Genomic DNA, 14,117 nt, shown 5'->3' with positions numbered 1-14,117 from the left:
TTAAAACATGTTTTGAACAAAGTGTTTTTAAACACCGTTTGTTTTAAATGCAACCCTAGGTAGATATCTTTGCTCACATTGAACTTAGTGCTGCGCCCAGCTCTTAACTTTAACATGAATGTATTCCAAACAGAACAACCCATAATATATAACGTTCATGTCTGTTGTGGGTCACAAAACTAAACAGTATCATCCTTTATGATACAATCAAGAAATCTAACGAATCAATTTTGTAGCTCTCAAATACAAGTATATTTAGTTAATCGTTTTGGCCGGAAGCTTCAAAGCTTCTTTAATGTACAAAGGGGTACAGCAGTCCCTTTTAAAATCCAAATCGCCTTCTGGGGGCGCTGGAGATAATTGGTTAAGAACCACTGGATTAGAGCAAGGCACGAAGATATGAGTAAATACCAACATTACAGACTCACATTTGCAAGTTACTGTAACGCAGATTTTTACCCCTTCAAGGATATGGGTCGCCAAGGATAGCCTATAATTTTGGGTCGCCGCGGTACCAGAGCAATATCTTAATGTGAATGTCATATTTGTTGAATTTATATCAAAAAGTCCAGTGGATAGTTTTTACATAGCCAAGATCACTGTGTTGGGTACTATAGCCAATAAGCAAGACACGCAGAATATGTGCCTTGATCATGAAAATGAGCCGACTTTTGGGTTTCACAAATTGGTTTGAATTCGTGATAAGATTTGTCCGACTGGTTTCAATGGAAAACATCGTCAACGACCATTAAGATGAGTGTAGGGGTGTGAAATAAGCCAGTTCGGGCCTATGAGCCACCGTCATTTCGATGCTAATCCCTTCTGCGTCGGGCACATGAACAGTATGAACACATGAAGTTTTGGCCAAAACACCGCTGATAAAATTGCAGTGTCAAAAAGATCAGAAGCGACAAATCCTTGGCCAAAAATGACCGTCGCTGATTGGCCATAACTTTCGATATACATATGCTATGTTGTCGATATAGTCGGCGGTCGGCACCGACCATGGTCCCGTTATTGCAATATAAGGAGACAGTAGTACAAATGCGACAATCAGAGGAATTTAACACACCGGAATTTGAAGTCGCGAGCGTCAGACATGTTTCGTAGAGCTGTGTTGGGTGCAATTATGGTGTCCGCTTTCTGTATGTCATACATGCCCGTAAAATCGTAGCATACTACTATGTTGTTAAAAATGCATTCTTTTTTATGTGCAAACCTCGGGTCGGGAGTTGCCATTAAACTCAGATTTTGATCGTGGTCTAAAAACCTGCTTTATGATTATTGAACTGTTATAAACTTTCAAGTTAGATTGAGCTAAAGAGCCGAACACACGGTATCGTGACTTTCTTTTACTCGTCTCATTTAGTGGCGAGACAGAAATTCGGAAATTAAAAAAAAACATAACACAAGTTGTGGCAAATTATCAAAAGGTAGTGAGTTCTATTGTGCCCCTCTCATTGATACTTTTGGAGCTTATTTTCCAAGTCATCAGGCAGAAGCATCAACACAAAAATGTTGATTTATCATCCTTTCGACGAACTGGAGCCTCCGAGACCTTTGTGCCAGCAAAACGATTTCTACCACCAAGCATTTTTCACTTGGTGAAAATCCGCTGTAATTCGGATATGAGTGCTGGATGGTTCTCATAAAAAAGGTCTAGTAAACGTTCTTGTATAAAAAACCCAACAACTTATCGGCACTATTGTTGAAATCATAACGTTGAAGAAAAGTTGTCTTTATAAAGAGATAGGCCTACTTGATGGCCTAACTAAGCTATAGCAGACTATTTGCTGCACATCTGAACAAAATATTGTTAAGTATCTTCATCTTCTTTTTGTAAAACAATTTTCGGTTAGTTTGTGCGAATGAACTTTATTTTGCAAAAAAGAGTGCGAATGGTGCTCAAAAAGGTTAAAAAGTACTGCACTATAGTACATCAAATGAGCTAGGTATACATGCACATTTTAAAAGATTTAGTACAAGACGAAACACATTAATGGAATATTTGGAAGTTTATGCTAACTACACAGTAATGTTTATTATTATTCAAATTATTCATACGTATGTATTTTTCTGTACGCTTTGTTTTATTCTACTATTATTTTTATCAAGGATATCTAGAACTTCAAGTTCTAGATCTCCCTGATTTATATTAGTTAAAATACCAAATAACTCAGATTTTGAACGGTATATACATATAACTGAAATCCCCAGCTATCACGAAAGGTCATAAGAAGCATACAGCGGACCGGAGCTAGCAGCACAAATACAAATGATAGCGTATGCAATAGTTCGTAGATCTTAATGATTAAAATTGGACAAAGATCTTCAAACGACAGATGAATTCAAGCAGAGTTTATGCTGGGTAGTATTTTGATTTGCAAACATGCCCTCAAAGGCTGCTACGAAATATACAATATGACAACTACTCTTTTACAAACGATGATATAAATTTGATAAAGCTGGCATTCCATTATAATTAAGCAGGAATCTTTATAAAAGCAAAATATCTTGCATAAGTATGAATCCAACCCTACAGCATTGAAACGTCGTTTTCGTTAAAATCCATCAATTGAGTAACATGCACAATATAAATAGTGTCATAAAATTGATCACTTGTGAGCTGTAACAATCGAACGCAAAATCGTCAGCTCGAACTCTGAAATGTAATGCAGTCATTCTGCTTGCAGCATCCCGATGGTCTTGGATTATCATGCCAACTGTTAACTCTTAGCGTATCTGCATCATCTGCCTTCGTCTGTTCTCCCTAAAATGAGTAACTTTGAATAAAGAGACATCTTTATTTAACTATACACGTCTGCTTACTACATGGACAATGAGTTGGCTATAGACCATGTGTGAACGTTGTTGGAAGGTGCAAAACTTACTGTTACAGTGCTGGGCTCAATTTACTTACAAATGTCCACAATGCCCAGGAAAGACTGCGCAAAGTGTGAAGAATGTTTTTTGTTCGTTAAATATTACGCACGGTAAACGATCGTTCTGGTGCTGTTGCGATCCCAGTTATAGACTTCGAGACATATAATTTGATAATCACTGTCGTAATGTAAAGCAGATTTCTACGATTTTGTTCTTTTCACCACTCGCGAGCTGGGATGAATCAGGAATTGAACCGCTTTTCTAGCAACACCCGGCCGTCGACCAACCAAACATCTATTTAAATAGAATTGATTTAACGTTCCAACGTAGGGGTGTAAGTAAAATATGCGGCCCGTGAACGCCGAATTCAGCCCGACAGTCGATTTCATCCGGACCAAGAAGCAATTCTGAGTATAGATTAGAAAATGCTTGCATTATCCAGCGTATTTCCAACAAATGTTGTAATTTTTAGTAGGAAATACTTTCATTAAATAATCCCTAAAGACAGCCAACGTCGAGCATGTTCATTAGGGCTCTTCAAAAATGACATTTTTTCTCAAATCGTACTGGCTACTTGATAAAATTGTTAAGTTACCTAATTTAAGCCTACACACAAAATTTGGTTCAATTCCAGCCAGTAACCGCTTTGCTACAGGAGAAGAAAGTTTCTATTTATTATATAAAAATAAATAATAAAAAATTTGAAAATTTTCTGTTTACCCCATGAAAGTGTTAGGCTGTCTATAGAAACGATGCTCACCAAATTTGGTTCAATTCCAACCAGTGGAAGCGGAGTTATAGCCGTCGAAAAATTTGGATTTGAATAAAATAGTATTTACGGTGACCGATTCTTTGTTTATTTATTATAGTTGTGCTCACCGTAAATACTATTTTATTCAAATCCAAATTTTTCGACGGCAATAACTCCGCTTCCACTGGTTGGAATTGAACCAAATTTGGTGAGCATCGTTTCTATAGACAGCCTAACAGTTTCATGGGGTGAACAGAAAATTTTAAAACTTTTTATTATTTATTTTTATATAATAAACAGAAACTTACTTCTCCTGTAGCAAAGCGGTTACTGGCTGGAATTGAACCAAATTTTGTGTGTAGGCTTAAATTAGGTAACCTAACAATTTTATCAAGTAGCCAGTACGATTTGAGAAATAAAGTCATTTTTGAAGAGCCCTAATGTTCATGGGCCACATTGTAACCACCCGATACTGGTATTGTAGTTTTACTGTACCCACCATTAGAAACAGGTCGGTGACATTTACAGTCAATTCCGAGAAGGCTAAAATTGCAAACTGAATTCAGTTTTATGAAAAATATTACCGAAAAGTAGTTATTCACAGACGCCAGTGCAAACCGTTATTAGGGCTGGGCACAATGATTCGAGTACTCGAATCTGAATCGAGTATTAATTTTAATGATTCGAGTCGAGTAGTAAAAGAGGATTTTTTCGAGTACTGTAATTATACGCTCCTCGCAACTGACAGGTAATTTACTAGCGAGAATTATAGTTTTGGTACTATATTTTCCACTGAGCATGCCTTGAAACCTGGATTGGCCGTGTCGCAGCATACGAGACATAGTACAAAGCTACGAACGTTACTGGAAATAACACATTTCCGAAGTCATGATCATCCCACAACATTGTCAATAAGTACCATGACATCGGTATGGTCGGAAAAATACAAAAGTGTCTTTAATGTGACGGACAGTGGTGGCTTTTGGGGTGGGCGAGGTGGGCGGTCGCCCGGGGCCCCCCCTGGTCGAAGGGGCCCCCCTATTCGGAATATGCGCTTTTTTAAGGATAATAACGAATAAACATGGAAATCCGTGTACCAAGCAAGAATATGATTCCGTACGGATGTGTCAATCGTCATCAAATCTCTGCATTTGTTAGAAAAGTCCCGTATCCCGATGATGATCACGTCTCTGCATGCGGCAGAATTACTTAGTCTTGATGTAGTCTATCCTTAGACACATGCAATAATAGACATAGCCGAATCCAGCACCTGGGCAAACCTTACCGCGGGAAAGGGGGGTCTGGGGGGCGGAGCCCCCCATAAGTTACGGTTAGATACTTACAGGGGCCCCCCCGGTAAGTCTCGCCCAGGGCCCCCCCGTTCGTAAGGCCACCACTGGTGACGGATAACAAGTATTATATTGGTTGTGGTGGCATAAAAGGTACATATTTGAACGTTGACACAGTGCATTCTGTTGCGACGTCATGATGAGTGATACTCGAATACTCGACTCGACTCGAAGCGTAATACGTGATTCAGAATCGAATCACTCAGGTACTCGATTTTGCCCAGCCCTAACCGTTATATGTAGGTTACATGAGGATAGCTACCCAGTAATATAATCAAAATATCCGTGATTGCATTGCTGTATCACTTCTGACGAAAGTTCCAGGCCTCCAGGGAAACCTGTATCGCGATTTCAGGATTATGTATCAAATTCCAACGTAAGCTTTTACTGTTAATATATATTGTATTTTTCACCAGGCATAAAGAAGGCTGAAACCAGATTACGACTCAAACAAAGGTAGCATATTAGTATGACAATTGAAAGGCCGTTAGAGCCACTGTTTCATTGGTTTATATCTGTGTATTCAACTGGTCAATCACCGTATTTTGCCAATTCCGTTGTTTGTGAATAACGGTGTTGCTAGAACAGAGCCCCAATGACCCGTAATGGATGTAATGCTTGAAAACAAAGTATTCAAACGAAAAATAAGGCCATGGATTCCGAGGTAACATTATCGAATTATTAGACTGGCGCGGCCCGCGAGTTACCTGATGGTTTGAAGCCGGCCTACGAGGTAACTTGAGTTTGATATCCCTGATATAACATTTTGCTGCCCCTATCGCCCCCCCCCCCCTTGGTACATTTTAGCTCCCTTCATATTTTTCGAACAACTGTCTCTCAAAATTCCCGCTTTGTAAACCACTGAGCCATGTATCCACATGTACAGCACGTGTATACGTTGTTGTTGTTTCAGTGCATGTTTTGTACAGGTACACCAGGGGTGGCAAACATACGGCCCTCGAGCCAAGTCAGGCCCACCAGTCGATTTCGTCCGGACCGCGAAGCAATTCTGAGTAAATGGAAAACGGCCTGATTATCACGCACAGCTCCCGCAAATGTTGAGATTCTTAGTAACAAACACTTCCATTAAATATCCCACCAAGGCAGCCAATGTCGAGTATACTAAGTAGGGCTGTTCAAAAATAAACTTCTTTTCCAGATTTCACTGGCTATGTGATAAAATTGTTAGGCTGGTGAAAACAACGCTGCACACAAAGTTTGGCTCAATTCCAACCAGTAGAAGCGAGACTCTTGCGGTAGAAAGTTTTGAATTTATCATTGAAAAATAAAAAATGAAATTTCACAATTTTTCTGTCAACCCCATAAAATTGTTAGGCTGTCAGTAGAAATGATGCACACAAAATTTGGATCAATTCCCACCACTAAAAGCGAAGTTATTGCTGTAGAAAAATTTGGATTTGAATGAAATAGTATTTACGGTGGCTAACTTATTAATTATTTATTATAAAATCATGGAATTGGAATTTTTTCTACTGCAATAACTTCACTTCCATTGGTTGGGATTGAGCCAAATTTTGTATGCATCATTTCTACTGACAGCCCAACAATTTTATGGGGTTGACAGAGAAATTTTGAACTTTTTTTATTTTTCATTTTTCAATGATAAATTCAAAACATTTTACTGCAAGAATCTCGCTTCTACTGGCTGGAATTGAGCCAAATTTGGTGTACAGCGTTGTTTCAACCAACCTAACAATTTTATCACATAGCCAGTGAAATCCAAAGAAAAAGATGTTTTTTTGCACAGCCCTAATACTCAGTTTATAGACCACATTATAACCACGCGACAGCGGTGTTGTGGATTCCCTCTAGTTGCGAGTAGGAACAAAGGTATTGACATAGACAGCCGATTCTTAGTTGCAAAAAGTGCATACTGAGTTCAGAGTTTTATGGGAAAATGGTCCTTGGCCTCCAGACAAACCCGAATCGCGACTTGATAATAATAATAATAACCGAAATTCCGACGTCCGCGTTTACAGTTAAATCTCTTACTCCTGACAAGTCATAAAACGCATAAGGTTGATACTAAACCGAACTGAAAGGGGGAAAACGCCAGATTACCTCTAAAACAAAGGGAGTGTATAATATGCCAACTTATATCGTCCTTAGACCCCCTATTTTAGCGAATTTTTTTAGGCAGAACATATGAGAGCCGTTTCTGGGGTTTTTGAGGCTGCTGATTACGAATATCACATTAGATTTGTCAGATTGGCTCTTTGTCAGAAGATATTTACACCCCTAAAAAAGCCCAAAATTACTGTATTTACCCTTAAATATTTCACTTGGTAGGAAGAAAATCGTAGTTTTTTCTAATTTTATACTGCGCATAAATACTTAATTGACTATGAAGAACCCTCATGTCATTCTCAGTCATCCTATCAATATTAACATGACATGATGCGAAATATTTGTTTATCAAAAAGCAGTTTGTCAAGCCTAAAAATTGTACTTTTGCACAATGGAAATACATATTCTCCTGTATCAATTGGTAATTCTGCCAAGATTAAAGAGGAGCATAAAGGTGTAAAATTTGTCCTTGAAATGCTTAACTACATTACTCATATCAGTCTCATTTTTTGACTGGTAAATGGATAATTTTCCGCTGAGTCAACACAGTGGGTATACCTAGTAATCCTATCAAACGACAAGCTTAAATCTGTTATTTGGTATATTCAAACACCGATGAAAGATTCCAATTTCACATTAGAAAGGAGTTCACTGCATGTAATTTCTCCTAGGATGTAGTAAATTAAACTTTTTAGATGATGGCAAAGCACCCAACTACAAACAGTTGGTCCGAAAATTCGTATCTGCATATCGAAAACTTGAGCACGAACATGAGCATAAAAGTTCACTTCCTGTTCAATCATCTTGATATATTTCCTGATCATCTTGTTGATTAGCAAGGGGAGGGGTTCTACCAAGACATCAGAACAACATAAGAAAGATCTCAGGGCAGATGAGATGAGTAATTTCACATATTGTGTCAGACCATTGCCGGAACCTTTCGAGAAACTGCACGAAATAGCTTACAGGCGAAAATCGTACAAAAAACAATTGTAATTTAAAATATATCAATAATATTATATTCCAACAGATTATTTCAAATTTACAATAGGTGGTTGACGTAAAACTGATTGAATTAATGCTACGTTATTTGAGTGTCTAGGTAAATACTTATATACATGACTGGAGTTTAGTTATGTACATGATATCCGTCGAAGTCTGTAACTATGATATATCTATTATCCCTAAATATAGTGCTGTTGCTGCATTTTGATTTAAAAGAGTCATCTGTGTGTAAAAATAACGAGAAGATTGATTTTCTAAACTTTATAGTACGACTGAGCCGACTTATTATCTAGTCATTACCGCGAAAATGGGAGATTTTGGTCAAAATAGCCCCATGGGTTATCTCCACTACAAGAGCAAATTTGAAAAAAACTAAGGTAATATTCGGAATCAGTGCCCTTAAGAAACCCCAAAACCACTCTTACTTTGTCTGCCTAAAAATATATGTTGACCAGTGTATCATCGTATTTTGCCAATTCCGTTGTTTGCAAATAAAGGCTGTGCTTAAATAGAACTCTTGTTTACCGTAATATAATGTAATATATACTATTATGCACCAGAGTTGGATCAATTACATTATTTCAGTTCAATTACAATTACAATTACTTTCATGCATCTTTCAATTACATTACAATTACAATTACTCCATGCTAAAAATATCAAATTACAATTACAATTACAATTACTTCTTGCATGCTTCAATTACATTACAATTACAATTACAATTGCTGCTGTTGAACATGTAATTGAATAATCATAAATTCAACCGTGCTCCTTGACAACCGTAGCGTCGTAATTAACAACAATTCAAGTATTCATGTTTCATTCATGATGCGCAAATACCCGGTAATTAATAAAAAGAAAAAACGTTTTCGAACTATATGCAGTATGTCGTTGAAAAAAGTATTATAATATATGCAAGTGTTGGATTTGCGTATATAGTATATAATTAAAGAAATAATATCATTTTTATCGAGGGACGTAGGAATTAGGATGAGGAGTAAAAACAAAACCGTGCTTTGTCAGATAAGACGTTATATAATATCCAGTGATCTGGTTAGTTAGCCAGACGAAGTAACGATGCAGCATCGTGATCTGAAATCGTATTGTAGATTGCCAACCCACGGATAGATGCGCAAGATGTGAGTCACGGATGAATGCACCGACAAACGTACTGCAGAGCCGGCTAAAAGCAGCAAACCTTGTAGTCCTAGAGCTGGCGATCCAAGCGTCTAAATTTGATGCATCTGGTCTTTATCGTAGGCTATCGATGCACTAATTCCGAAAATGCAAATTAAAATCTCGTCAGGGCAATGTAACTGCTCCAAAATAGCCGTTTAAGGCCGACTGTTTTGAAAAGTGAGAGCGCCGCAGCAGCATGACCACAACAATGACCAATTACGCCCAGCGATTGCTCAGAACAATGCCGATTCCCTGACTTTCACAACTATTTTGGGATGGTACCATTGCCTGGAAATATACTTTTATTGCGGAATCAGTGCGACACTAGCTTCCGATTAGGACCATACATATCAAATTTTGACGCTTGGATCGCCAGCTATGGGACTATCAATTCTGCTGCTTTTAGCCGGCTCAGCAGTTCGCTTCTCGGCGTATTCAATCGTGAGTCACGTGTTGAGAATCCATCCGTTGGTTAGTAAGCTAATAATTGTATACAATGGCAGCCGAGGCCAGCATAGCGGTAAAAATAAATAAAAAATTCGCCTGCAAGGGCGCAGTCAAGGGCTTCCGCAAATGGATCCATCAAATTCCTTGTCGACATTTAAAGAGAATGCATTATAAGTCAATTATTTTATGTTGTGCTTGTCAGGTCTCAATAGCAATTTAATGTAATTGAAATTGTAATTGAGCAAAATTTTTGTCAAATTACAATTACAATTACACAAAATAAAAATGCTTCAATTACAATTACATTACAATTACATTGAAAAATGTAATTATTACATTCAATTACAATTACAAATTACAATTGATCCAACTCTGTTATGCACATAGCTTTGATAATAAGTGTTCATTGGCATGGGTGTTGAGGTAACATATTGAAATCGTTTGACATGGTTCGGCCCGCGAACGATGTGAAGATTTCTATCCAGCTCGCCACGTCAGTTGAGTTTGACACCCCTGATGTACATTGAACAATACATAATATGATATGCATGGGTATTTTAGCGTCAATCGCCGTTTTACACCAAACCTACCATATTACGAAACCTACCATATGTATTACGAGTCCTGAACTGCTCCCTTTTAGCACGATTAGATCACACTAAATATCTCATTATTAATAAAGAACGATTCGTATTTTAGATTATTGTAACGTTACAAGCAAGAAGCAGACGATTTCAAAATACGCTCGATAGTGCTATTATTTTCCTGCAGGGGAACTATAGGGATTTGGTGATGCACCATCTGACATCGTTATGACCGAACTATCTGACCAAAAGATCACAAGACACGAAGAAATCGTGCGTTAGATAGGAATGGTTTTCTAGCTATGGCTATACGTTAGCGTATACGTTAAAAGCCCTGAGCCAAATACAAGTATGATCTCAGTATCCAACAATACCTAATTGTTGCCCGAATCTAATGACACGAATATGGTTAGGAGACTATATCTCGCCATAAAATTGAATAAAACAATAAATGGAATTATTTCCGATCGTAATTGAACGTCGTAGGAATTCTAAATACGTCTCCAAAAGCCCACAATTTCGGCAACATGATTTTGTTCTCCGATTAGCATCATTTATTTTGAAATCGTATAGGAGTATAGTGATTAGTTGTAAGGCCTACATGTGAATTGATCGACCAAGGAATGGAAGGATAATAAGTCTCAATTGTGATTTGCAGAAAAGTCGGCTTTCACGACATCTGTAACTCACCTGAAATAAACCTTTTCGTCGAGGAGCTTCCAGGCATCTTCAACTCGTCCATACACTAGCATGAGAAATAATTTGCAAAATATAAAATTATTATTTGTGTGAGATGTCAATATCCTATGAATTGTGCGCCGGCGCTCAAGATATTGGGTAACATGTGAAACAGTGATCGGACTTGAGGCTAGTCAAAAAATTAGTTTGACCGATATCGGGATTGCTCAGGGGCGCCGCGATAAAATCAGTTATAAAGGGTTACTGTCGGCATAAATGAATAGCATTTAGGAAGATGATGACTAAAGAAAAAGGCCGTGATATTGAGGCAAGACCTAATGTGATCGTATCACCAGTCACCACCATTATAATCTTGGGCTAAACAGCGAAACAGCCATATGACGTAGATAAGAGGTTTTTAACCTGGGTCTGACCACCCCGTGGAGTAATTTGAGTTTGTCAGAGAGAGAGGGAGAGAGAGAGATAAAGAGAAAGAGAGAGAGAGAGAGAAAGAGAGAGAGGGAGAGAGAAAGAGAGAGAGAGATTCCATCAATGATGACGTCAAATCAATGTGTGGATATATGCAGGACAAACGGTGCTCTATAGGTTTTGACTGGTAGCGACGATATGATCATGACGATCTCCGTGTCAACCGGAACCAGAGTACATCATAAAGTCATAGAGCAGTGGTTCTCAAACTTTTTCAGGAACGTCCCCTTGCTGATGATGAAATTTTTCGCGCTCCCTTTGATCGTCATGACAGAAAAATATTAAAAAGGGCAACCAGAATGTTCGCAAGAGAGAGAGAGAAAGAGGGACAGAGAGCGCCTATGTATTTTGTGACAACACTCACATATCCCTTGTTACTGGAGACGGCAATTACGCTATTTGCATCCAATTTATGTGTCGTTAATTAGTCGAGTGTTCATATGGTGTGATTCAAGCCTCAAGTATTTTCAATAGTGACAGTCAGAAATCGAGAAAGAATGAACCAACGTCGACCGCTACCCTGTCTTCTTTAATACAGCCACTAAAATAAAGGGGGGCATAACCTGAATATTTATGAAAGTGGCGCTGGATGAACAGCGGTTCAGAATAACGACATATATTGATGACTTTTTTTGTCATTATCTTCACAAATCTTGCATCCAGGGTGCTCAAAGTGCTAACGTATCGTGAACAATGATTCCCTTTCATAGGGTACCACGAGGTCAGATATGTTGAGAACCAATTACATAACTGATTATTTAGTCGTGTATTTTAGTGGCACGTAACGCATCTCTGTTTGCATAGTTCGTCTAATATTGTTTGACAATTAACTACAGAATTAATCAGTGAATAGACAATGACAAGAACTTAATCTGACTGTTACTACTTATCAAAAATACTCTGCATCAGGATCAGAAGTGATCAAAGAGCTCATCGTTGGTACTCAAGTAGACGTAGCAGAAACGTCGTGAATTTCTATTCAAGTACAAGAAGAAGTAGCGATTTCCAAGTAAATAATTAAGTATACTCGGCTCAATTTTGCCAAAAAATGAAAAATTCCAGGTAAAAGTATTAATAGTCTGAATCACCCCCTTGATGAAGTTGTGTAAGTATAGACACAATCTATTTGATGTATAAAAATGTAGAAGCAGTAGCACTTTGCTATTACCCAATAACATTTTACAATGACTTACTGTATAAAACTTCCAACTCAGTATTGAAAGCATTTGCAATCTTCCGAAGTTTTTTCAATTCCTCTCCTTTCAACATATCGCCTTCATGCTTGTATATCAATGTTACTCTCTTTGAATCCGAATTGGTGACGCAAGACGAAATCTCATCGAGTGAAGCCCGACATCCACCATCAAATATGCATCTGATGTATGCGATCTACAGTGTCAGATTGTGATAATAAAGATTTAGTATTAGTGGTACCTACCGCCCTTGCCAGTGTTTTTCATTACGGTCAATGATCTATCACAGGGTACTCCAAAAATTATTACGAAAATTACAAACACACAAATGTGGTATATAGTTCGTATACTGGAAGGATCTCTACGTAAATCCGTTTGAAGCGGACTCGTAATGTAAGGATCAATACAATGAGAACGGTGCGTACCCGGTGATAAATACCTGCTTTTGCTGACAAGCTTCAGCTATCGTTCTGTCACCTTCACTCTCAACATAAAACATGGCATGGATATTGCGAAATACGGAGATTTTCCTCACACGTTCCCAAATTTTGTTGTAATTATCACGAGAAGCCCGACCATTCACAGAAATATCCAGGACCTCAACCTAAAATCAAGCTATACGTTTCAAACTGTGTCGGCATAGGATACGAAGACATTACTGAAGCATTTTCCTGGACATTAACAAAGCTGCTGAAGCTAATAACGAGTTTGATGCGTAATATTAGGCTTACCATATTTTGGAAATCTAAAAAGAGGACACTTTTTTAGAAATTTGTAACTTGCAAAACCGGAATAGAATTCTCAAAAGCCGGTGAATTTTTGCCACTTTTGCCAGGTAGATGACTAAAAAAAAAAAAAAAAAAGTCATCTTTTTGCTCTAAGAGCTAAAATCACCGTTTTTCACTCCGAAATACCCGCCGGAGCGTCACTTCTGTGCTAATTTGCGGCATATCACTCGCAAATTGCTCTAAATCTGACCTAAATTTTCAAAAAAGAGGACAAAAGGGCGTCCTCCGAGGACACTTTCAAAAAAGTCAAAAAAGAGGACAAATCCTCTTAAAAGAGGACGTATGGTAAGCCTACGTAATATGAAATGATCAATACATAATATGAAAACATTTGAAAGCATTTCAAAAATAGGATGGGGAATCTGACCTGATACTTTGTCAAGGAAAGTTCAATCAACAACCAGTCGACAATTTTTTCTTCGGTGCAATCAAGCAATATCTGGCTGTATGCAATATTGGTTTCCTGTGGCAATATTACGTAGGTGTAACAATAAGTCAGGTGTGGCGAGATAGCGTAGTGGTATATAATCTACAGCTGCAACACGAATAGGCTGCGGGTTCGAGTCCGACTGAGGTCGACTACAGAATTCCTACCAAAGTGTTGGAGGTTCATCTTGGATCCCCCTCGTCATCTCAACCACGTAAGCGGTGTCTTATAAAAGCCTAGAAGTGGGCCGTGC

At 38.1% G+C, this 14,117-nt stretch overlaps 3 protein-coding genes across 5 annotated transcripts in view; 1 reads left to right on the top strand and 2 right to left on the bottom strand.

The window, feature by feature from the left end:
- Nucleotides 1-14,117, top strand: part of LOC145457889 (uncharacterized) — a 444,934-nt gene that overhangs the window by 221,980 nt on the left and 208,837 nt on the right. The window lies entirely within an intron of this gene.
- Nucleotides 1-14,117, bottom strand: part of LOC145458023 (endoplasmic reticulum metallopeptidase 1-like) — a 179,304-nt gene that overhangs the window by 123,388 nt on the left and 41,799 nt on the right. The window lies entirely within an intron of this gene.
- Nucleotides 1,247-13,954, bottom strand: LOC145458347 (uncharacterized). The gene is made up of 5 exons (XM_080336694.1): nt 13,805-13,954; nt 13,089-13,253; nt 12,650-12,845; nt 10,980-11,034; nt 1,247-2,770 (listed from the first exon to the last, which is right to left on the bottom strand). Exons 2-5 carry the CDS (start codon nt 13,146-13,148, stop codon nt 2,734-2,736), a joined length of 348 nt encoding a protein of 115 aa, XP_080192820.1. The 5' UTR covers nt 13,149-13,253; nt 13,805-13,954; the 3' UTR covers nt 1,247-2,733.

This window comes from Botryllus schlosseri, chromosome 2 (assembly GCF_051294905.1).
Source record: "Botryllus schlosseri isolate E-star chromosome 2, Bs_hap1, whole genome shotgun sequence".
NCBI lineage: Eukaryota > Metazoa > Chordata > Ascidiacea > Stolidobranchia > Styelidae > Botryllus > Botryllus schlosseri.
Note: the sequence above shows the minus strand (reverse complement) of the source record. Positions and strands in the feature narration are given on the sequence as shown.

Coding starts and splice junctions, on each gene's coding strand:
- LOC145458347 (XM_080336694.1), bottom strand. CDS start 13,148: ATGTTTTATGTTGAGAGTGAAGGTGACAGAACGATAGCTGAAGCTTGT. Junction 12,846..13,088: donor AAGCTTGTCAGCAAAAGCAG/GTATTTATCACC, acceptor CTGACACTGTAG/ATCGCATACATCAGATGCAT. Junction 2,771..10,979: donor GACGAAAAGGTTTATTTCAG/GTGAGTTACAGA, acceptor TACTCATTTTAG/GGAGAACAGACGAAGGCAGA.